Below are 19,804 nucleotides of genomic sequence, written 5' to 3'. Positions count from 1 at the left end.
TCATTCCATTATACTTGCACAACTAATAGTAATATTCTAATCAGTTGCAAGTATTTCAAAGGGAAAGCAATACAATTGTCTTGCTACATTTTCTATCTCACAAGAGACTTTTCCGGTAGGCAATACTTGGCACTGTTCCATAAGCATAGCAGATTCATTCAAGTGTATTGTATAAGTATTTGTCTTCCCGTTATTTATCATCATTAGGAGTATTCAAAATAAATCTGATAACCTGATATTCACTCAACTTTGACCCGACTTTAAAATGAGCGTAAAATCATGAAAAAACCAATGTTAACACAAGACACCAGCCAAAACATCTAATCCAAAATCAACTCGATAGTCGGAAGGAACACCTCTAATCATCATTTTCGGTTTGCAAGAGATGCTCAAAAAAAATGTTGAAAAACAAAGCATAGCCTCAAAAGTAAATCTACAAATGAATAACATTCATTTTGCTTTATGCAAGCATTTAAGTTTAACACAAACAGATCAAAATGTTGCAATTAGTCTCAAAAACAGACTTTGTTCAATCTTACATTTGATCCAGAAGAGCTTGCACATTTCTACAGTTACGTAATTTCTGAGAACAATAAAATTAGTAGAGTACATACATAGGCATATTGATACTTACTACCTTTCTTTGAGTTCCTGTTCGAACTGTGACAATTTTTCGCGCACAGGCTGCAAGAAAGACTTCAAATCCTGGGTGATACTCTGCTTATATTGCTGTGCCAGATCCTTGCCTTCATTTATCTTTACATTAACCTGCAAACATCCAGATTGAACAGCCTTTAGAAAATGAATATGACTATTAAACAAAATAACAAATATCTTCAACAACATTTCATTACCCCAATGTCATTAAGTAGCTTTAACCTAAGGTGAGGTATAAGGGTTGAATATACGCAACTTTACCCTTGTTAGTGATAACACTAACAAAGAAGTTGTTACCAAAACTGCTATTTGTAGCAAACATGTGCAACATCACATAAATAAGAAATGCACATTATACAATGAGTCATTTTTACTACAGCGCATCATAATCAAAAACCAAAAGTCTATTATAAACCTTTGACCCCATTGAAATACAACCATACCAGAACCTTAATCCAACAATATTGAAATCTGCTATATGAACTAATATATCGGTTACAATAGTCGTCCACATGGATTCTTCTTTTCCATTCATTCTGATTTTCTACCATCTCAATTTGTAAATCTAGATCCTTCATATTCTTTTTCACTCCTGTTCTTCATGTAATCTTCGGTTTTCCAAATGCCCTTTTTTTAAGTCTTCTAGGCTTCAATTTTCTATCTTTTTTACCGGTTTGCTAATACCTCGTCTTTGCACATACTCAAACCATCTTAAACGATTTTCTTTCATATTTTCTCAAAATTTGTAACTTCTAAACCCTTGTATCTTCATTTCGAATTTTATCCCTCAAGGCATGCTTACTGCACCTAAAACATGTTATTCTAACTGGCTACTTCTAAGCCATCACTGGAAGCAACAAGGCCCTCCACGTTCTGGAGAAGATCCATTCAAAAAAGTCTCCTATTTTAGATAGTGAGTTTGACTGAGGGTCATTGATGAACAAGCTTTGGCTTGATAGAATCTACTTCGCTATTTCATAAAAAAAAAATTTCAAAGAGACTTGATTAAAGTGTTTGGAATTCACTACATAGCTTGATCATTTCAAAGTGAAAATCAGTTGCTTCTGAATCATAACTTTTGAAGTTGAGCAAAACAGTCTCGATTCAAGATAAATTCATACAGAAGAGGAAGAAAGGAACAACCAGCAAGTTACCAGGTCTTTTCTTTTGCATGCAGTGAATGCATAAGGGCAAATACATGTTAAATAAATTGTATGTATATCCTAATTCGCCAAAGGCCCTTAAAAAATAAAAAATGGCACTAAAATCCAGCTTGGATTATCATGCAAAGGATGAGTCACGTGGGTACCCGTCAAAAGTGGAAGACTAGAGTGATGATGCTTCACAACAAAATAGGAGTAAGCTCAAAGGAGCCATTACAAGATGAAATACTTTATAATCTGAGCTCTTAAGATAAAGATGGTGAAACTTTCAGCTTAAAACCTTTTGCTTCTAGAAGCTTTTGCAGTTTATGCACCGATATGAGATGGAAGCAACATCAAAAACAACAATGGCAGAATCTTAATCCCAACAGAGATGGAAGCAACAAAAGGAAGAGAAAATAACGGGTTCATGAACGCTATTGACCAGCTGCACCTACTGAAAAAATCTTTTCGGGCAAAATATTTCCATTTAATTAGGTTGATTATGCAACTTGGCGGAGGAATGCGGAGGAATCTCTTACAAAGATGATTCACATAACATGAAATGAATTTTTAAAGTCCTATTTAGAAATATTCATCGAGGCCTTCAAAAAATATTCTTACATATTGCACATGGGGCTAGGGTTCATGAAAAGATCTAGGAATATTTATAAGATAACTTTGCCATCATACCAATATAAAGCTATCGTGCATGAAAAAGAAGCTTACAAAGAGTGGTGTTAAGTGCATAAAGCTCCAAGGTTCCTGTTCACAGTTTCTCTTTTTTAGGATATGAAGAAAAGAAATGACAGGAGGACACATCAACAACTCGATTTTGTATGGGAAGACCCCAAAGAATGAACACAAACAAAGAAATATTCAGAAACAGATTTCCTCAGGCAGTAATTCAACATGAATGAAAAAATAAAAACATAAAGACAGCAAAGGACGAGAAGTCTGCAAGTACTCCAAAACTCAATGAATAAACTACGAAAATTATCAGCTCAAAATTCATAAGAATTGAAAGCCACGGGTGGATTACTAATCGTGAGTGTCCACCATGATGTTGTATCTTAAACTTAAGTGAGAAAGCTAAATACATGGTAACAGAACAATGTACTCTTCCCAAATACAATCCTAGCAAGTTCCTAATCCAATATGATTGTGAGAAATGCCAATCCCTCATTTTTTTCCATATCATTATATAATTTTCCACAAATAGGGAAAAAAATAAAATCTCTACAGTTGTGCTAGCCTAATATACAAAACTGGCTACCTTTCAAATGAAGTCTTGCGGTAATATGTGATTATCCTTAACTCTATTAGGGCCCAGATTTTAATCCTATTTTTCTCATGAGCTTTGCTATAAACCCCATAACCCTGCCTCCACCCCCACCCACCTTGGTCCAAGAAAAAACAATAAGAAAAGAAGGTCCATCAACACAGAACTGCCACAAGTTGGAATCATATTCCATAGGAAATCAACTTTGATTTAAGAGTAGACAACTTTGGATAAGCCATACAGTATGGCAGAAAGTTCAAGTATAACATTTCAACAAGAAATAGTTGGGGATAATTGAAAAGCTTAAAACAATAATCAGAAGACTCGGAACATACCTCCAGGTCATCTAGCTCACCATATGAAAACTCTGGGATTTCCAGATATCCCTTTATATTCTTGTTCTCTCCATCAACAAGCCATTCACCTATTTCAAATTATCAGGTATTAATCAAACCAGAGAGCTAGCTGACAAAGAAACTTAGAATAGTTACAAAATACTAACCTTTGACATCAATTTTTAACTCATAAGTATATCCAACACGTTTCTTGTTACGAACAGTCACCAAGAAGGCCTGTGCAATATAATTGTCTACTTAAAATTACTTAAGTATTTACACTTTTAACACAAATAAATTTTGAAACTACCTGATTCATCTGCCAATGGCTTAGTAAGTATTAACCCAAAGCCACACTAAAATCTAGGAAAACCAAATATTCTTTTAATCTTGCATGTATATTAAGAGTTCAAATAAAAGCATGAAAATGCGCCAGCCAGATGACTTTAACAAAGGGTAAAACCACCAATTAGTCAGTAAAAAGGAAAATCCTTTAGGACTTTAAGGGATGGAGGGTGTACTTAATACACCACATTGATATATAACCGAAAATCAAGAAAATAATTGTGTTAACATCTCATAAATAGGGAATCATTCAAAAAGTCAACAAATACAACACTGCATCCAAATCAAATTCCAAACACATAGCAGTGTAATGAAAATTATGTCCAGTTCAGAAAGTTCTGTTTCAAGATTCACTTAGCACAAAAGTGTAGACTGTAGAGACTTAATTGGCAATAGCAACAATTTTCCAAAAGCTCTTAAAACTCACAAGATACAAAAGGATGTTCAAATGAGAATTCCTATGATGCTATGGAACATCAAATCCCTCAAAAAGACTTTAAAAAGTTACTTCCTCCTGTTCTAATCAAATGTCCCTTTTGTTTTTGCACACTTGTTGATGAACTGTGTCCATCATGGGAAAAAATACACAGGCGGCCGGAGGAGGCCCGGCCCCCCTTGCCGAAAATGTAATCTTTTGTATTTTTGGCCACCTTTAATATGATATATAGTTTAAAGAGTGCAAAATAAAAAAAATAACTGAAGCTCAATAGTTGGAGTAATCCATTTGTAATCTAATGTTAAGGGATCAAAAGCTAATAAGACTATTATTTTTATAGACCAAAAAATATATATTATAATGTCATTACTCTTTATCTTTCGAATTTCACATTCATCTTTTTTAGTGTGTGGGATTACATTTTTGCTATCTTAATTTTAATAGTGTTTTTTTTTTAGATTTAATATGCATGTATATGGAGTCAAAAACGCTTATTATTTTTTCAATAGGGAAGCTTCAACAGAATTTCTTATACATAATTTTTGCTATAATTCAAGTTCACTTCAATCTACATGATTTTAAAATTTCCATAGTTTAACCTCTTTATTCCTTAATGAAGTTCCCACAAGGAAGGTTCACGGAAATTAAAATAGAATCTTTGAAATAGTGAATACATTATGTTATTGAATAATAAATTTGATTGAGGAAAATTAAAGACCATAAACATTAAGAAAATATTAAAAGAAAGTTAGTGGAAAAATATGGAAACTACAAGTAATAAAATAATATCTTTATAAAGTTTGTGGGAAACAAGTAAAGACTATAAAAAAATATAAATGTCAAAATGAAGGTATTTAAAGATTGTAGGGACCATAAGCATTGTTAAAATATTAGAATGAGGAAGAATAAGGTTATTTTTTTCCAAAATTTATGATATAAATAGAAAGATTCTTCATAAGAACATTAAATGAAACACACTAAAATGGCAAATGGGAATTTCTATAAGGAACGAAGGGAGTAGTAAGTAATTTGCTAGTATATCGACAATGTTCCCCCTCCCCCCAGTTCAAAAACCCTGGTTCACTCCTGATTTCAATCCTAAATATCTCTAAATGTACTCGTTTAAAAATGATCAATAATGATATTAATAAAATTTATATTGAAACGAAGCAAACAAAATCCCATTTCACAATATTTTAACTATAGATTGAAAAGAAAATACAAACTAAAAGTAATTGGTGAATAGAGCCAAAAAGCAAATGGGACATTTGATCAAAATAGGAGGGAGTATATGCGACTCTAGAGATAGCATGAGCCATGTCCAAATTCTACTCATGTTTAACAGGAGTCGGGAATCATATTCTAAGTCGGTATGAGAAATGGTATGAGAAAACCAAAACTCACATAAAGTTACATATCAATCACTTTACCTGCAGCCTTTCCATGATCATATGTATCACTGAATATGAAGGGGGAATTTTACAAGATATTAATCATCAAAAGCAATTACTTCCCTTAATCAAGAGCGCTAGATATTCCACCTAGAGATAAGAGTTGAAACAACTCCAAAGCCTTGATCCCAAAAAGATTGGGGTCGGTATTTAAGAGAAGAGTCCAGTATTAAAATTCATATGAATGCTTCAGCATATAGGTGTAGACCCATGTTCAAGAGACTCTCAACTATTCTTTATTTAGATAAATCAGCAAATAGCCCATCGTAACAAGTTTTCCACTATTCTTTCATTTAAGGGAAACACAAAAGCAACCAAATGTAAGTGAAAAGACTAGACTCACATCGCCTGAACAATTTGATACTTCAGTTACTTCTGCTTTGCCATTAGTAAACTTCAAGGGGTCAATAGAGCTGAGCAACTCCTGCAATTTTACATAGGAAGGACCATTTAACAACCAAAATCACGCATTAACACTAAACAGATGCAGGTCACACCAAGTAAACCATTAGTCACCAAAATCATCTTGGTAACATGCCAAAAGACACTAGCAAAAATGCATTTTCCATAGGAAACAAAAACCAGCACAGTTAGAAATGGGTAGGAAGGGAAGAAGACAAGAGAGTAACATGTTCTCTTTTTCCTTTTCTTAGGGGAAAAAGGAGGAAACAGCAGAACATTAATACAAGACAAGCTCTCTTTTTCCTTCATATAATAGAAAAAAACACATTCACTAATATGACATTTAACTCCAATATTCCTTTTTAACGTGGTAGGAGGGGGAGGAACATGTAGGACGTTAGCTAACTACTTTGAAATGCTTCACATTCTGATCCTATAGGGGAGCTAAATCATGCAAGGGGAACCAGAGTACCATTCATATTCTATAGTCAATACACATCCAGTATAACAAGCATCATGGTATGTTGTGGTACATGAAAGTGATGATACAGATATGGAACAGTAATTTACATCTAAGTTACCTACATATCCAAAAGTGCACCATTGTACCACAGATTACGCATCTCACATGCAGGATTAGCTAAGTAGGCAGCTCTATCCAACATAAGATTCGAAGGCACAACCACAAAGCTCGTCAGTGCACTAACTTGACAAACCAAGGACTCCATACCGAAAGTTTAAGCCACGTGAATAGGAGGGGTTGTAGCAAAACATGTAATTTCATCAAGCCATAACTAAATCAAGAAAAATATTCAATGAATTTGATCTAAATCATTCATGATAATGTAAGTGTCACTTGTAATGTATGTTCATATCACGAGAGACAATATTTAAAAAGAGATATCCCGTATCTTCTTATCATCATGACATACACATTCTCTAGATAATGACAACAAGCAATTAACGTAAGGAGGGAGCACTAACGGTGTTAAGAAACGATGCAGAAACAGAAAATTTGAACAAGAAACCAAACCTGGATCCTGTCACTTGCCCATTTATTAAGGTTCTTCTCCTCCCATGTTCCAGCCTGATGTAACAATAACATACGAGTTAGTAAAATACTGACATACAAAAAGAAAACATGTTGCTAAAATTGATTACAATAACAGAGTTCAAGAATCTAACGGAAGATAATTGAATTAGAGTATTTTTATTCAACAGGCTACTGTCTACAGCAAACATGAGGAACAGCAACAGCTCATAGTTACATATCAATTTTTGTGCATATCTAGCTCAAAGACACGATGATAATAATTAAAGCGAACCACAAGCTCGAAAAAACTACAAGCCCAAAGCCTATGCTTGCATGAATTATTTGATGAAATAGGTTGTGTTTGTGTTGGGGAAAACTTTCTATCTCACGTAAATCATTCACCTCCTAAGTAAATCAATGTTTTAATGAAATAGAAGGCTTAAGGACCTCTCAATGATAAAGAACAAGAAGCAAGAGAAAACAGAATATGAATCAATGGACAAGGAAAACACAATGCAAGAACACAAAGACACTAAACCTAGACAAAAGCTAGCCATGCTCCCCAAGAATCGTGCAAAACAGAAAAGTTGAAATGGCTTATGCATTAGGGTGCTCGAACAAGCACATCATGTGCTCTGATTGCTGTTGTTGCATGCCTCGTTCAAGGCAACTTCCTTCCATCCTCTTATCTTATTCAAGGAATGAAACATAACCCTCCTTCTACACCTTCTTGCCTTAATCAAGGCACCTCTTGCCTTGTTCAAGGCGCTCTCATGCACATCTTTGATCACTTCATATGATGATTCAAACCTCAAACTCCCGTACTCACTTGCACACTCAACTTCCTCCTCCAATGTAGGCTATGAGATGTCATCTCACTTACTAGAAGAATAGGCACTTGCACCAACATTCCAAACATCAAAGAAAAACTAGTTTTCAACAATGTTTCCACGAAGGATGTTGTTTCTCAAATCAAAACAAACAGAAACTTAAATCTTGTGTTAACTACTTAACTTTGTCATCATACATCAGTAATAAGAATAAAAAGAGAGCACAGTCCAATCATTACAGAGAGCCTCCCAAAAGAAACATCACTTGCAAAACCAATCTAAACTACTCCACATGTGTTAAGTAACTTCAGCAAATGAATATGACTTATAATGAGAAAACTCGGTCAATTGTCATCAAAATAAAAAATTACAGAAAGTCAAAATGCCTAAAATCACATCAATTAAAAAAACTGAAAAGAATAAAAGATAATATCAACCTTATTCCAAACAGAGCCAAGAACAGGTGTTTGGGTAGGCTGATTGGACAAATCCTGAGCAGAAAGTTTCTTAGGAACAGGCAAAGGTGCCGCCTCTGACGTCGCTTCCCGAACCCAATAAGTGTAGGAAGATGTCTGCTTCTCCGATACAGCTCCCGCCTCCATTGTTGAATAAAATATAAATCTCCTCTTCTCCCAACAAAAAAGAAATGAAGAAAGCTGATTTGAATCGGAATGTAGATCTACCGAAAGCGAGAGTATAACAATGGAGATGGTTTGAGGGTTTTGGAGAATGGAGATCTGAAAGTAGAGTAGATAGAGAAAGAAGAGTAGTATAAAACAGGAAGGAGGTTTCGGGAAGCTTCAAGGATATTGGGGAGAATGAAGAAAGAGAGAAATTGGGTGGAAGTGGGGTTACGTTCAACGGTTCAAGTATGGACTTTGGGGGATGTTCTGGAAGCTTCCAACTCCTCTCCGGATTGCTTGGGAGAAGACAGTCAACAGTCAGCACTATTTCTCCCTCTGCCTTAGCCGCCCCCCTCAATCCCGTTTGTTAACCTATTTTAGCAATTTTTTTCCAAAATTTATTTTTTATAGATATTCTACATGATAGGCACGAAATTTTTGTGAAAAGTCAGTAAATTTTTAAAAAGTTTTCACAAAATAGCATTGTACTTTTAGAATTAAAACTATCGTAACATTAATGCTCAAAAATCGTTAAATTATACGTTAAGTTGCGAAATTATGTTTTTACCCTTGTCTTCTTCTTCATCCATTTTTATCCATCATCTTCTTCTTCTTCACTCCTCTAGCCTAAACCATTACCAAATGATAAATCAAAAACAACTTTTCAATTGAGAATCTGAATCAAGAATATGTACAACCTTGAGGATGCCTCTGCTTGGAGCAAGCTTGAGGAAGAAGCTCTTTTGTTGTTTTTGAATCTTGTAAATTTGCTTTATGCTAATCAACAAAATTGCTTATGCAAGAAACAATAATGTCCAAAAAAATTACTTAGATACATTTGTTTATGCATATGTAGGAAATGGGTTTAGAGTTTGATAATAATATGCTTTCTGAGTCCTTTGTGTTATGAATGGTAGTATACTAATGTGATTATAAATGATAGTATACTAATGTGTGACTTGAGTGCACATTAAAGGGTTGAATTCATGTGTGTGACTCTTGAGTTGTGGAATCCAAAAGGGTGTAATAAGGTGAAGAGTATTCATGGGAATTATTGGTGTTAATGAAGATTAAGGTGAAGAGTCTCATGTGTGTGACTCTTGAGATAATGCCTTTTCAAGTTCTTAGAGTTATTTCATAGTATTCATTACCCTAAATTAACTATGTATTTATGTGAGCCATTCATCTTCAAGTACCTAGCACTATAAATAGGGCTCTCATACCCACACTTCAAGTATGTAAAAACACATCAAACACAACCCTTAAGCCAAACACATAGCCTATTGTTGTTATCTCTATCTCAATTGTAATTCTTCATATTGAAGTGTTGTTTGTATTCATTTGATATAATATAAACATAACTACACACCACGGAGGACGTAGCCATCATTGGGTGAACCTCCTTAAATCTTTGTGTCCTTGTTTGTTACTTTGTCAAACTTAATTTTGCTCATTGTTGTTTGTTCTTAACATCGTAAGTATTTGGCGATCGTTTTCACTTTGGTTTTGTTGGGTTTATGTTCTTGGTTCAAGCAGATCTTACTACTACTTTTGAACTGTGATTCTTTATGCTCAGACTTGACCTTCAATCTTGCTTAGGTTGTACATGTCTTGGTTTAGATTCTCATTGAAAATGTTGTTTTAGATTTATCATTTGGCAATGGCTCAAGATAAAGGAGTGAAGAAGAAGAAGAAGGATGAAGAAAAAGACAGGGGTAAAAACATAATTTCACAACTTTACAGATAATCTAATGTTTTTTGGACATTACTGTTACGGCATATTTAAATTCCAAAAGTACAATGCTATTTTGTAAAAAAATTTTAAGATTTGCTACCATTGGCCTTCTGCAAAAGTTAGTGTCTACCATATAAAATATCTCTATTTTTTAAAATTGAAAAATTATCAAGAATAGTATAATTTTTTACTAATTTTTCTACAATAGTATTAACTTTTATTTAAATGTAAATAATATCAAATTTAGAGATATTTTATATTAGTATACAAAAGGACGTAATACCTCTAAAACAGGTCATTTCCTAAAAACAACAATTAAATTAGAAAAATAAAATCCAAAAATCAAATACCTTCTCACCCCTTCCCTTCTTCCTCCCTTCAACCCCGCCACGAAACACTATACCCCTCCATCCCATTCTCAAAGGAAAGAACCTACCCTCTCTGACCCTTACAACATCTCCCCAAGCTCAGTGCATATCTGCTCGCCAACTCCTACGACACCATCCTAAACCTTTTTCATCACAACTCCATTGTCAACCACCACAAGTCTAACGCATTTAAGAATTGGGCATTCGCAAATTTCTAGGTGGTAGGGTTTGTGGCTTGTGGTGCTAGAGTTAGGGCGACGTGTGGGTTTGGTTAGTGTAGAAAATAGAGTGGCTATGGTGGCGGTGGGAAAGCAGATCCGAGGGGAGACATAGTGAGGGGTAGCTTGTATTGGGTGGGCTTGCAACAGGGCGCGTTGCCAACGCGTGGATGTTGATTGAAAATTAAGTATGGTTGGTTTTGCCAGTTAGAGTTACCATGTGGAATTTTTCTTTATTTTTTACATTTTAAAATTTTTATCTTGGACACTTGAAATTTTAAATATAATTTTTTTAATATAGTTTGATTTAATGTTTAAATAAAAAAAAAGAGAAAAGAAAAGGTAAAGAGAGTATTATACTAAATAAGTTCTTCTAACATTGAAAATCTAAATAGAAACATGTTAATGTTCTCTCCCCTCTCGTTCCCTTCCTTTTTCTTAAAATTTGTTAATATATCGAATTGCAAATAAACGAGGAAATATATTATGACAAGCCTAGGGATAGGGGAATCTTTCATGCAGCAATTTTCTAGTATTTAATTAATAAATTTCAGATAGGATTATAATTAGGACATAATATTATATTTCTAGATTTCTTATTCTAATGTAAGCATAAATTTGAAGTACTTCTAAACCTAAAGTCTAATCAAGTAGAGATTAAAACAACAGTTAGGGTTTACAAATTCCCTAAGGGTCTATTTACAGGGGAATGCGAAATACAATAGAAAATGCAAAAATATTAATGTCGATAAAATACCTTTTAGGGTATCAGAGTATCTAGAAATCATGGTATCTAGATACTCGCCTGGGTTTGTAGCAAACATATCTTCTATAGTATTTCAAATCTGATTTAGATCCATTTTGAGTATTGAAGCTTCTCCTAGCACAGGAAGTAGGATGATTGTGAATGTTGAGAACAATGTTGTTGATGTTCACTAATTCTACCACTATAAATCATTAAGATCGAGTCTAGTTTAGCTTACTTTTAATTATACTCCCTCTTATTTATCTTAAGTGTCCCATTTAAATTTTCACTATTTTTAAGGTGGTCAAATGTAACCACATATTAGGTTCAAATTCATCGAAGACCTATCGTCAAAGCGAATCCAAGATCGACATTTAAGACAATCCTAAGTCCAAAGAAGCAAATAAATGAGACCAATATAATAGGTAACTTTGTTTATCTTTTATTGTGGTGTTCGTTGTATTAATTAGTTTTGTGTGTTTACCAATAATAATTCAAGCTTTTAAATTATTATTCACAAGAGTGATTTATTCAGTCAATTTTATGACATTATCAGGTCGTATTCAATTACATGTCATATATCAAAATGATTAAAGTATGCCATTGTAACGTTAGTTTCATGACATTGTTAGGTGAATTTCATGATAGTGTAAGGCCAATTTCATTTTGCAATGTTAAGTCATTGTAACGTTAGTTTCATGACAACATTGGAGGTCTGTATGAGACAACAACTATGGTGGGAAAGAATGAACACAAACCTAGAAACATGAGAGAAGAGTTAAAGATGCAGTCGGCCAAAGGGGAGAGGGAAGGGGTAAATAAAAACCTTCCAAAAAAAAACTTTTATAGTAAGGCCCATGCCCCACCTTTTAAACCTAAACCTAATTCCCTACTCCCTTCTCATAACCGGCCTAAATATTTCAAATGTCACCCAAAATAATTTTTCCAACCCAATCCCAAATAACTTAAGCTTTTTATGTCAACCCCATTCTATACTTTGGATTTTTGATTGTGGAGCCACCGATATATGACCTTTGATTCTAGTGATCTTTTGACTCTGTACCCACAACCCATTCTCATATTAAAACTGCAAATGAAGAGTGTGTTCAAGTTTGTAGTGCCGGTTCAGTTGATGTGTCTTCCCCCATTCATTTAAAATTTTTTTTATTAATTCCGAGTTTGTCTCATAAATTATTGTCTGTTAGTCAGTTCACCAAAGATCTTAATTGTACAATTCTTATGTCTTCTACTGGTTGTGTTGTGCAGGATGCTCAGACCGTCATTGGACATGTTCCTGAACGAGGAGGTTTATACTATGTAGATGAGACGACTCAACAAAAAGCTATGCTTACTCGTGGGTCCTCTGATCAGCATTTCTGGCTTTGGCATTGGCGCTTAGGTCATCCTTTTTTAGCTTATTTAAAACATTTGTTTCTCTCTTTTAAAAAACACTATGATGTTTCTTAATTGTGAAACTTGTGTTTTGGCCAAGAGCCACAAACACTCATATTTGCCTAGTGTAACTCATTCTAGTAGTCCTTTCTCCTTTATACATTCCAATGTGTAGGGGCCTGCTTCAGTTTTTGCTACTAGTACTTTTTCTTATTTTGTCTTATTTGTGGATAATTGTACTCGTATGAGTTGGGTTTATTTTTTAAAAAACAAATTTGAGGTGTTTTCAGTATTTGTTACTTTTTATAATATGCTCCCTACTCAATTTCATGCCACTTCGCAAATATTACGGTCAGACAATTGGGGGAGTATGTTAACTTGGCCATACAACAATTTATTTTTGATCATGGGATGCTCCACCAAACTTCTTGCCCTTATACACCACAATAAATGGCATCGTTGAACGCAATAACTGCACTTTACTTGAAATCACTCGAGCTCTTTTACTCGAGTCACATTCTCCAACTTCTTTTTGTCCTGAATCAGTTGCTACCGCCACTTATCTCACCAATCGATTCCCCTCCTTTACACTACAAAACCCCACTTGAAACCTTGTGCTCCTTTGTTTCTTTCCCTTCTTCTCATTCACTACCACCTCGCATACTTAGGTGTGTTGTCTATGTTCACATTCCTAAATATACTCGAACTAAGCTTGACCTCAGGCTCTAAGTGTGTGTTCTTTGGCTATGAGGTTAATTACAAGGTTACAGATGTTTTAATCATGTGCATAACCGGATGTATACTACTATAGATTGTGATTTCTTTGAACAATCCTATTATTATACCCAACCTAGACCTAAGGGGGAGACTACTAATGATGACCTAAGTTGGCTTATATGTCCAGTTGTGAATGATCCGGAACCAAAAGAGCAAGTAGGCAAGACTATCGATATTGTTTCTGAAGACATGGTATCTCCTCTTCAATCTACTCCAATCCTACCTATTGAGCATCCTGAGCCGAAAAGAGGTAAATTCTGATGTCCCTTAAGTGATTGATAATAACTCTAATAATGTTGTCGATGTTACCAAACAGGTATGAGCTATCACCCAAAAGCACCAGGGGAATTCCACCAAGGTGATATGAACCCAAATTTGAGGCACAAAGATTGACATATTCAACTAGCAAAGAGAATAATGAAACTCTTTCACATTTAGCTATGGGTTTCAATACTACTCTTTATTCTAATGATGTGTCTAAAAATGTTGAAGAAGCTCTCCGGGACCTAAAGTGGAAGAAGGCAATGGAAGAAGAAATCTCTGCTCTTGACAAGAATGAAAATTGGGAGAAATATGATCTGCCGAAAGGAAAGAAAATAGTAGGGTGCAGGTGGGTGTACTCCATCAAGTACCTAACTGATGGAACAATTGAAAGGTACAAGGCCAGATTAGCAGCTCAAGAGTATACTCAGACATATGAAGTAGATTACTTAGAGACTTTCTCTCTGGTGGCCAAACTTCATACGATCCGAGTTTTATTCTCTATTGCTGCGAACAAAGATTGGCCATTATACCAGTTTGATGTGAAGAATTCTTTCCTTCATGGAAAAATAGAAGAAGAAGTGTATATGAAGCTCCTCCAGGATTCTCAGGTGACTATAATGCAGGCGAAGGGTGTAAATTGTAGAAGATGCTTAATGACTTAAAGCAGTCTCCGAGAGCATAGTTTGGAAGATTCACTATAGCTATGACTAAGTTTGGGTATAAGTAAAGCAATTCAGATCACACATTGTTCCTTAAGAGGCAGAGGGGCCGCATCACATGTTTGATCATTTATATAGATGATATGATCTTTACCAGAGATGATAGAGAAGAGATTTATGCCCTCAAGAAGCTGTTGTCTTGAAAATTTAAAATGAAGGATTTGGTTTAACTGAAGTACTTTCTTGGCATTGAAGTTCCGAGGTCAATGGGAGGTATCTTTATAAGTCAAAGGAAGTATAAACCTGACTTATTGGCAGAAACTGGTATGATTGATTGTAACACCCCTTAATTTCTAACCCTTAAACGAAACCAGAAATCGTGAAGGAAGGAAGGAAATTCGGGTGTTACATAAACAGAAAAGGGAAGGTAATTAAAATAAACGCTAAAGATTAATTAAAATGGTGAGTGAGTGGAAATTTCGGCAGCATCTCGGTTAAAACTGAGGATGTGACAAGAATATATATAAATGATTAACATAACTGAACTAATCTAAGGCCTTTAATGCCTTTCAAAAATACGTCACGACGGAATGAATCATCGTCGGCTTCTCAAATCATCAACTCTAACGAGGATCGTGGTTCCAGTGTTAACGCATCGATTTGACGGATACTAAAGGAGTATTCTCACTACCATACATTCAAAAACTGCGCAGCGAAACTATGGATCATACAAGGAGGCACATGGCTCCATACGAAAGAAATTATACAATCCCAAAAGAAAACTTTACAAGTAATATAAAAGCTACAGGCATTAGGCAATTTGTACACAATTGTTACGACCGTACTCCGCTCTTTCCCCCAATGCAAAGCAAAAGAAGCTTCTATACCTGTCATGTCAAGCTAGGATCCTCCTACTGCTCAACATAATAACCATAGTGAGATGTGTCATAGCAGGAACATCATAGAGAGTCATGAACAAACAACAACAAACACATACACGTCAGTAATTTAATGAAGTTATAACAATTAGAGTCATTGAACAAAACTATAGACAACGATATAGTATGGCAATGACGAGTCTACTCATCTGTCTAAACACCTCTATTTACTCATAATTTCTCTTTCAAACTACTAATCTCTCGAAGTATATTCAAGGGTAGTGGATCCTTTCTCTATTCATGGCATAGTGACACGGCCAAGGGCGTTATTGGCCATCCGGTGCCCATGGCAAAGTATGAGCTCATGCCCCCTCCAGCTAACCCTCTCGAGTCCTACCTTGGGGAAAAACTAACACACTGGGGTACTAAACCAGTGAAGAGGCCACCATATTGGGGTTTGCAAGGCCCGCATGGTAACACCTCGCTCAAGGGGCGGTATTGGCCATCCGGCGCCCAGTGACCCAAGCATGCTCATACCCTCCTTACGGTGATCTCGTCGGACCTCACCTAGGGGACTACTAAATCAACCGGACATAATCCAGTTGAGTCACGCCAACTAATCATAAATCAAGGCTCAATAAGTAGGAAATCACTTCGATACCACACACAACCATGGTGCGTTCTCTACTATTTAGAAATCTGTTCTCATAGTCTCCTAATGCTTTCATTCTACTTGCTATATCACTATTATGACTATTCACTAGCATGGTTTACTTTCTGGTGTTCTATAATTCTAATGCGATGCAGATAATCATGTAGTGTTGATAATACTTTGAAACGATGAATATAATAATTAATTACTGCATGTACGTACCTGCAAGCGTCACTGCACGACCAAAAGTTACAAAATCACCCAACTAAGGTTCTATTTTCCTCTTATGAATTGGGAACCTATACACGTTAAGAATAGAACTAATAAGTTCCCTTAACTACTTTGTCACACCAGGTAAAAGCCAAAGTAACCACTATCATCCATTCACGAAAAATTTTCAATTACTTCTAGCATGTACGCATCTCATTTAACACCAAGCATAATCGTCAATTCAACAATAACACAAGTTTTTCCATCGACAAAGAATAAAAGGATTATGTCGACTGTTTCATTACACCAACTAACTTTGAGTTATAACGGTTCACATCATCTTAATATAAAGCGATGATTCACACTTAATGTTCATGTAGTGCTAATATGACGACAAGGACGAATCTTAAAGTTATCACATCACAATATCATTTATTATATTCTCTAAGGTTAGAAAGAACAAAAATCAAGACATCATAACAAGTAACTTTAATAATTCTCAACAGTTGACACTATGTTCATAGCCTTACTAATATCATTTAATTATACTTCTGTAACCTAACGAGAGCACTTGTAATCAACATTAATAATTTCTTTTACTTCAACAAGGCCAATTAAGACTACCATGCCTAACAAAACTCCCATATTCAACACAAATAAAGTTACTCATGTACTAAGACACCATCAATATAGCACACAACCATTATTTTCATTCATACTTCAAACTCTAAATCATAAATATGTTAAATTCATCAAACACACTCTTACCCATAAAAGATTCAATGAAAATAATACAAAGTTCGATACTTTTCCCATATTTCAAAAACCCAATTCATAAGTACATTCAAATCATCAATCAAATTCTTACCCATAACAAGATTCAATGACAATCATACAAAATTAACACCAAACTCATAAACTTAGTAAAATTCTAATTAGATACTAGGAAGATTACTTAGAGTAAACTTGAGAGGCTTACAATGGGGCAATTAGAAAAAGGAGTGAAGACTAGGTGGTTGTGGAGGATACCACGCGGCTGGACCACGGCTAGTGGTGGCGGCAGCCTTCACGGCAATAGGGGAGGAGCAAGCTGGCGGCAGCAACACAACACGTTGGGAACAGGGCTGCTGCTGCCGTGTCTGTGCATGGGGGAGGAAATCGGGCTGCTGCTGCTGGTTGCCATGACTGTGCGTGAAGGAGGGAGGAGAAGGTGTGTCTGGCTGCTGCAGGGGAAGGGAAACGTGGCCTGCTGCTGGTGTTGGTGGTCAAGGAAGAGGCGGCAGCTGGTGGTTTGTGAGCCGTGAGGAAGAGGGGATTAAGAGAAGAGGAGAGGGAAGAGAAGGGATGGGAGTGACGGCTTGCTTGAGCATTTAGGGTTTCATGGGTTTTTATACTTGTTATTACTATTAACATTATTATTATTATTATTATTATTATTATTATTATTATTACTATTATTATTATTATTATTATTATTATTATTATTATTATTATTATTATTATTATTATTATTATTATTATTATTATTATTATTATTATTATTATTATTATTATTATTATTAGGTTTATTAATTTATTTTTATCTCGATTCATTTTCTTGCGAAACCCAACTAAGAGACTCACCTTCTTGGGCTCACACATTTTAATAAAATAATCATTTTGATTCGAACTTCTTTATTTGAGAAATCGTAACTATATTTTTAATATATGTATATAAGTTAACATTTAAATTCGTATATGAAAGAAATTTATTAAAACTAATTTAGAAAAAATTTAATATAATTGTAAAATCTTTAAAATTTATTAAAATCTCTGGGTGTTAGAGACTACCCCCCTTAAAAGGAGTTTCGTCCCCGAAACTAGAGTAACCAAGGTACAAACCATGAAAATTTATATTTCTAATAACTCAAGAAGGTGTCTTAACGATTTTAAGTCTAAGGAATTAACTCAAAGATCGTGACCTTGTTGACACTATTATACTCGCTCTATCCAAATATTCATACATATTTCGTTTCGAGCATTCATAATCATCTAAATTAACTCAACACCCATCAAAACATGTAAATGTCCAACAATTGACTTAACACCATCAATCAAAAACATGTAAATATCATACAATTGACTCGACACGACCAATCAAAAGCTTGCAAATTTGCAATAGGTCGGTATCATAGAGGAGAAAATACGTGCAAACGCGCGAAAATTTCGCATTCTACCCCCCTTAAAGACTTAGTTAAGACCCCATAACTTACTAACCTCAGAAAAAAGGTGTAGGTATTTCTCACGCATGGAATCCTTAGTTTCCCACGTTGCCTCCTATGTACGTTGATTAGACCATAGAACTTTCACCATCTTTATATATTTTCTCCTCGTACTACGCACCTTAGAATCTAAGATCTTGATAGGCTTCTCTTCATAAGATAAATTCTCATCAAGGTCTAAGGGCTCGGGATCTAGCACATGATATTTATCGGGAACATATCTCTTCAACTGCGAAATGTGAAACACGTCATGGACCTTACCCAACTCATTGGGTAATGCTAGTCTGTAAGCGACCTTTCTTGCCTTCTCTGTGACTTCATAAGGTCCTATAAACTTTAGACTCAACTTGCCCTTCTTGTCAAACCTCATAACTCTTTTCATCGGTGAAACTCTCAATAACACATAATTCCCTACGGTGAACTCATCAAGTCTCCTCTTAAGGTCTGCGTAGGACTTTTGTCAATCCCGGATGAATAGAGTACTTCGAGCTATGAGCCTTTGTCAAGATCTTATCCTTAAGCTCTATGCAAGTAGAAGGTACACACCATCGACCCTTATATCGAATGCTACCATCCTCGAATATCATGAATCCTTCAGCTTTCCCTTCTTTAACCTGCTCTCTCGTTTCTTCAATAAGGAGTCACTCACTTGATTTGTTAAAATTTCCTCAAAAATTGAACATCGGATAGATAAGGCTGCAACCGGGACTCTAGCTCCCCATGCTGTACAATCTCGAGATTCAATCCTTCCATGTCTCTCTGCAACTCTCTAGGAACAGTCAAGAAAGCTACGGAATGATTGGTTTTTCTACTCAAAGTATCGGCTACCACATTGGCCTTACCCTCATGGTAATAAAACTCCATGTCATAGTCATTAATCAACTCTAGCCACCTTCGCTGTCTTATGCTCAAATTTTGTTGTGTATACAAGTATCGCAAGCTTTGATGGTCAGTATAAATTTTGCGCTTCACTCCATACAAGTAATGTCTCCAAATCTTTAAAGCAAAGACAATGGCTGCTAGTTCTAGGTCATGAGTCGGATAATTGACTTCATGTGGTTTAAGTTGTCTTGATGCATAAGCAATAACCTTTTGATCTTGCATCAACA

The 19,804-nt window shown here is 35.2% G+C and overlaps 2 protein-coding genes across 2 annotated transcripts; both read right to left on the bottom strand.

The window, feature by feature from the left end:
• Positions 1–399: 399 nt before the first annotated feature.
• Positions 400–8,898, bottom strand: LOC130798005 (uncharacterized). The gene is made up of 6 exons (XM_057660821.1): positions 8,351–8,898; positions 7,084–7,137; positions 5,992–6,072; positions 3,584–3,653; positions 3,417–3,505; positions 400–768 (listed from the first exon to the last, which is right to left on the bottom strand). Exons 1-6 carry the CDS (start codon positions 8,513–8,515, stop codon positions 634–636), a joined length of 594 nt encoding a protein of 197 aa, XP_057516804.1. The 5' UTR covers positions 8,516–8,898; the 3' UTR covers positions 400–633.
• Positions 8,899–18,408: 9,510 nt separating this feature from the next.
• LOC130798817 (uncharacterized) lies at positions 18,409–19,077 on the bottom strand. Its single transcript, XM_057661910.1, has 4 exons — positions 18,817–19,077; positions 18,691–18,750; positions 18,551–18,577; positions 18,409–18,465 (listed from the first exon to the last, which is right to left on the bottom strand). Exons 1-4 carry the CDS (start codon positions 19,075–19,077, stop codon positions 18,409–18,411), a joined length of 405 nt encoding a protein of 134 aa, XP_057517893.1.
• Between the last annotated feature and the right edge of the window lie 727 nt (positions 19,078–19,804).

This window comes from Amaranthus tricolor, chromosome 13 (assembly GCF_026212465.1).
Source record: "Amaranthus tricolor cultivar Red isolate AtriRed21 chromosome 13, ASM2621246v1, whole genome shotgun sequence".
Lineage (NCBI taxonomy): Eukaryota > Viridiplantae > Streptophyta > Magnoliopsida > Caryophyllales > Amaranthaceae > Amaranthus > Amaranthus tricolor.
The sequence above is the reverse complement of the archived record's forward strand: the minus strand, read 5'-3'. Positions and strand labels throughout refer to the sequence as shown.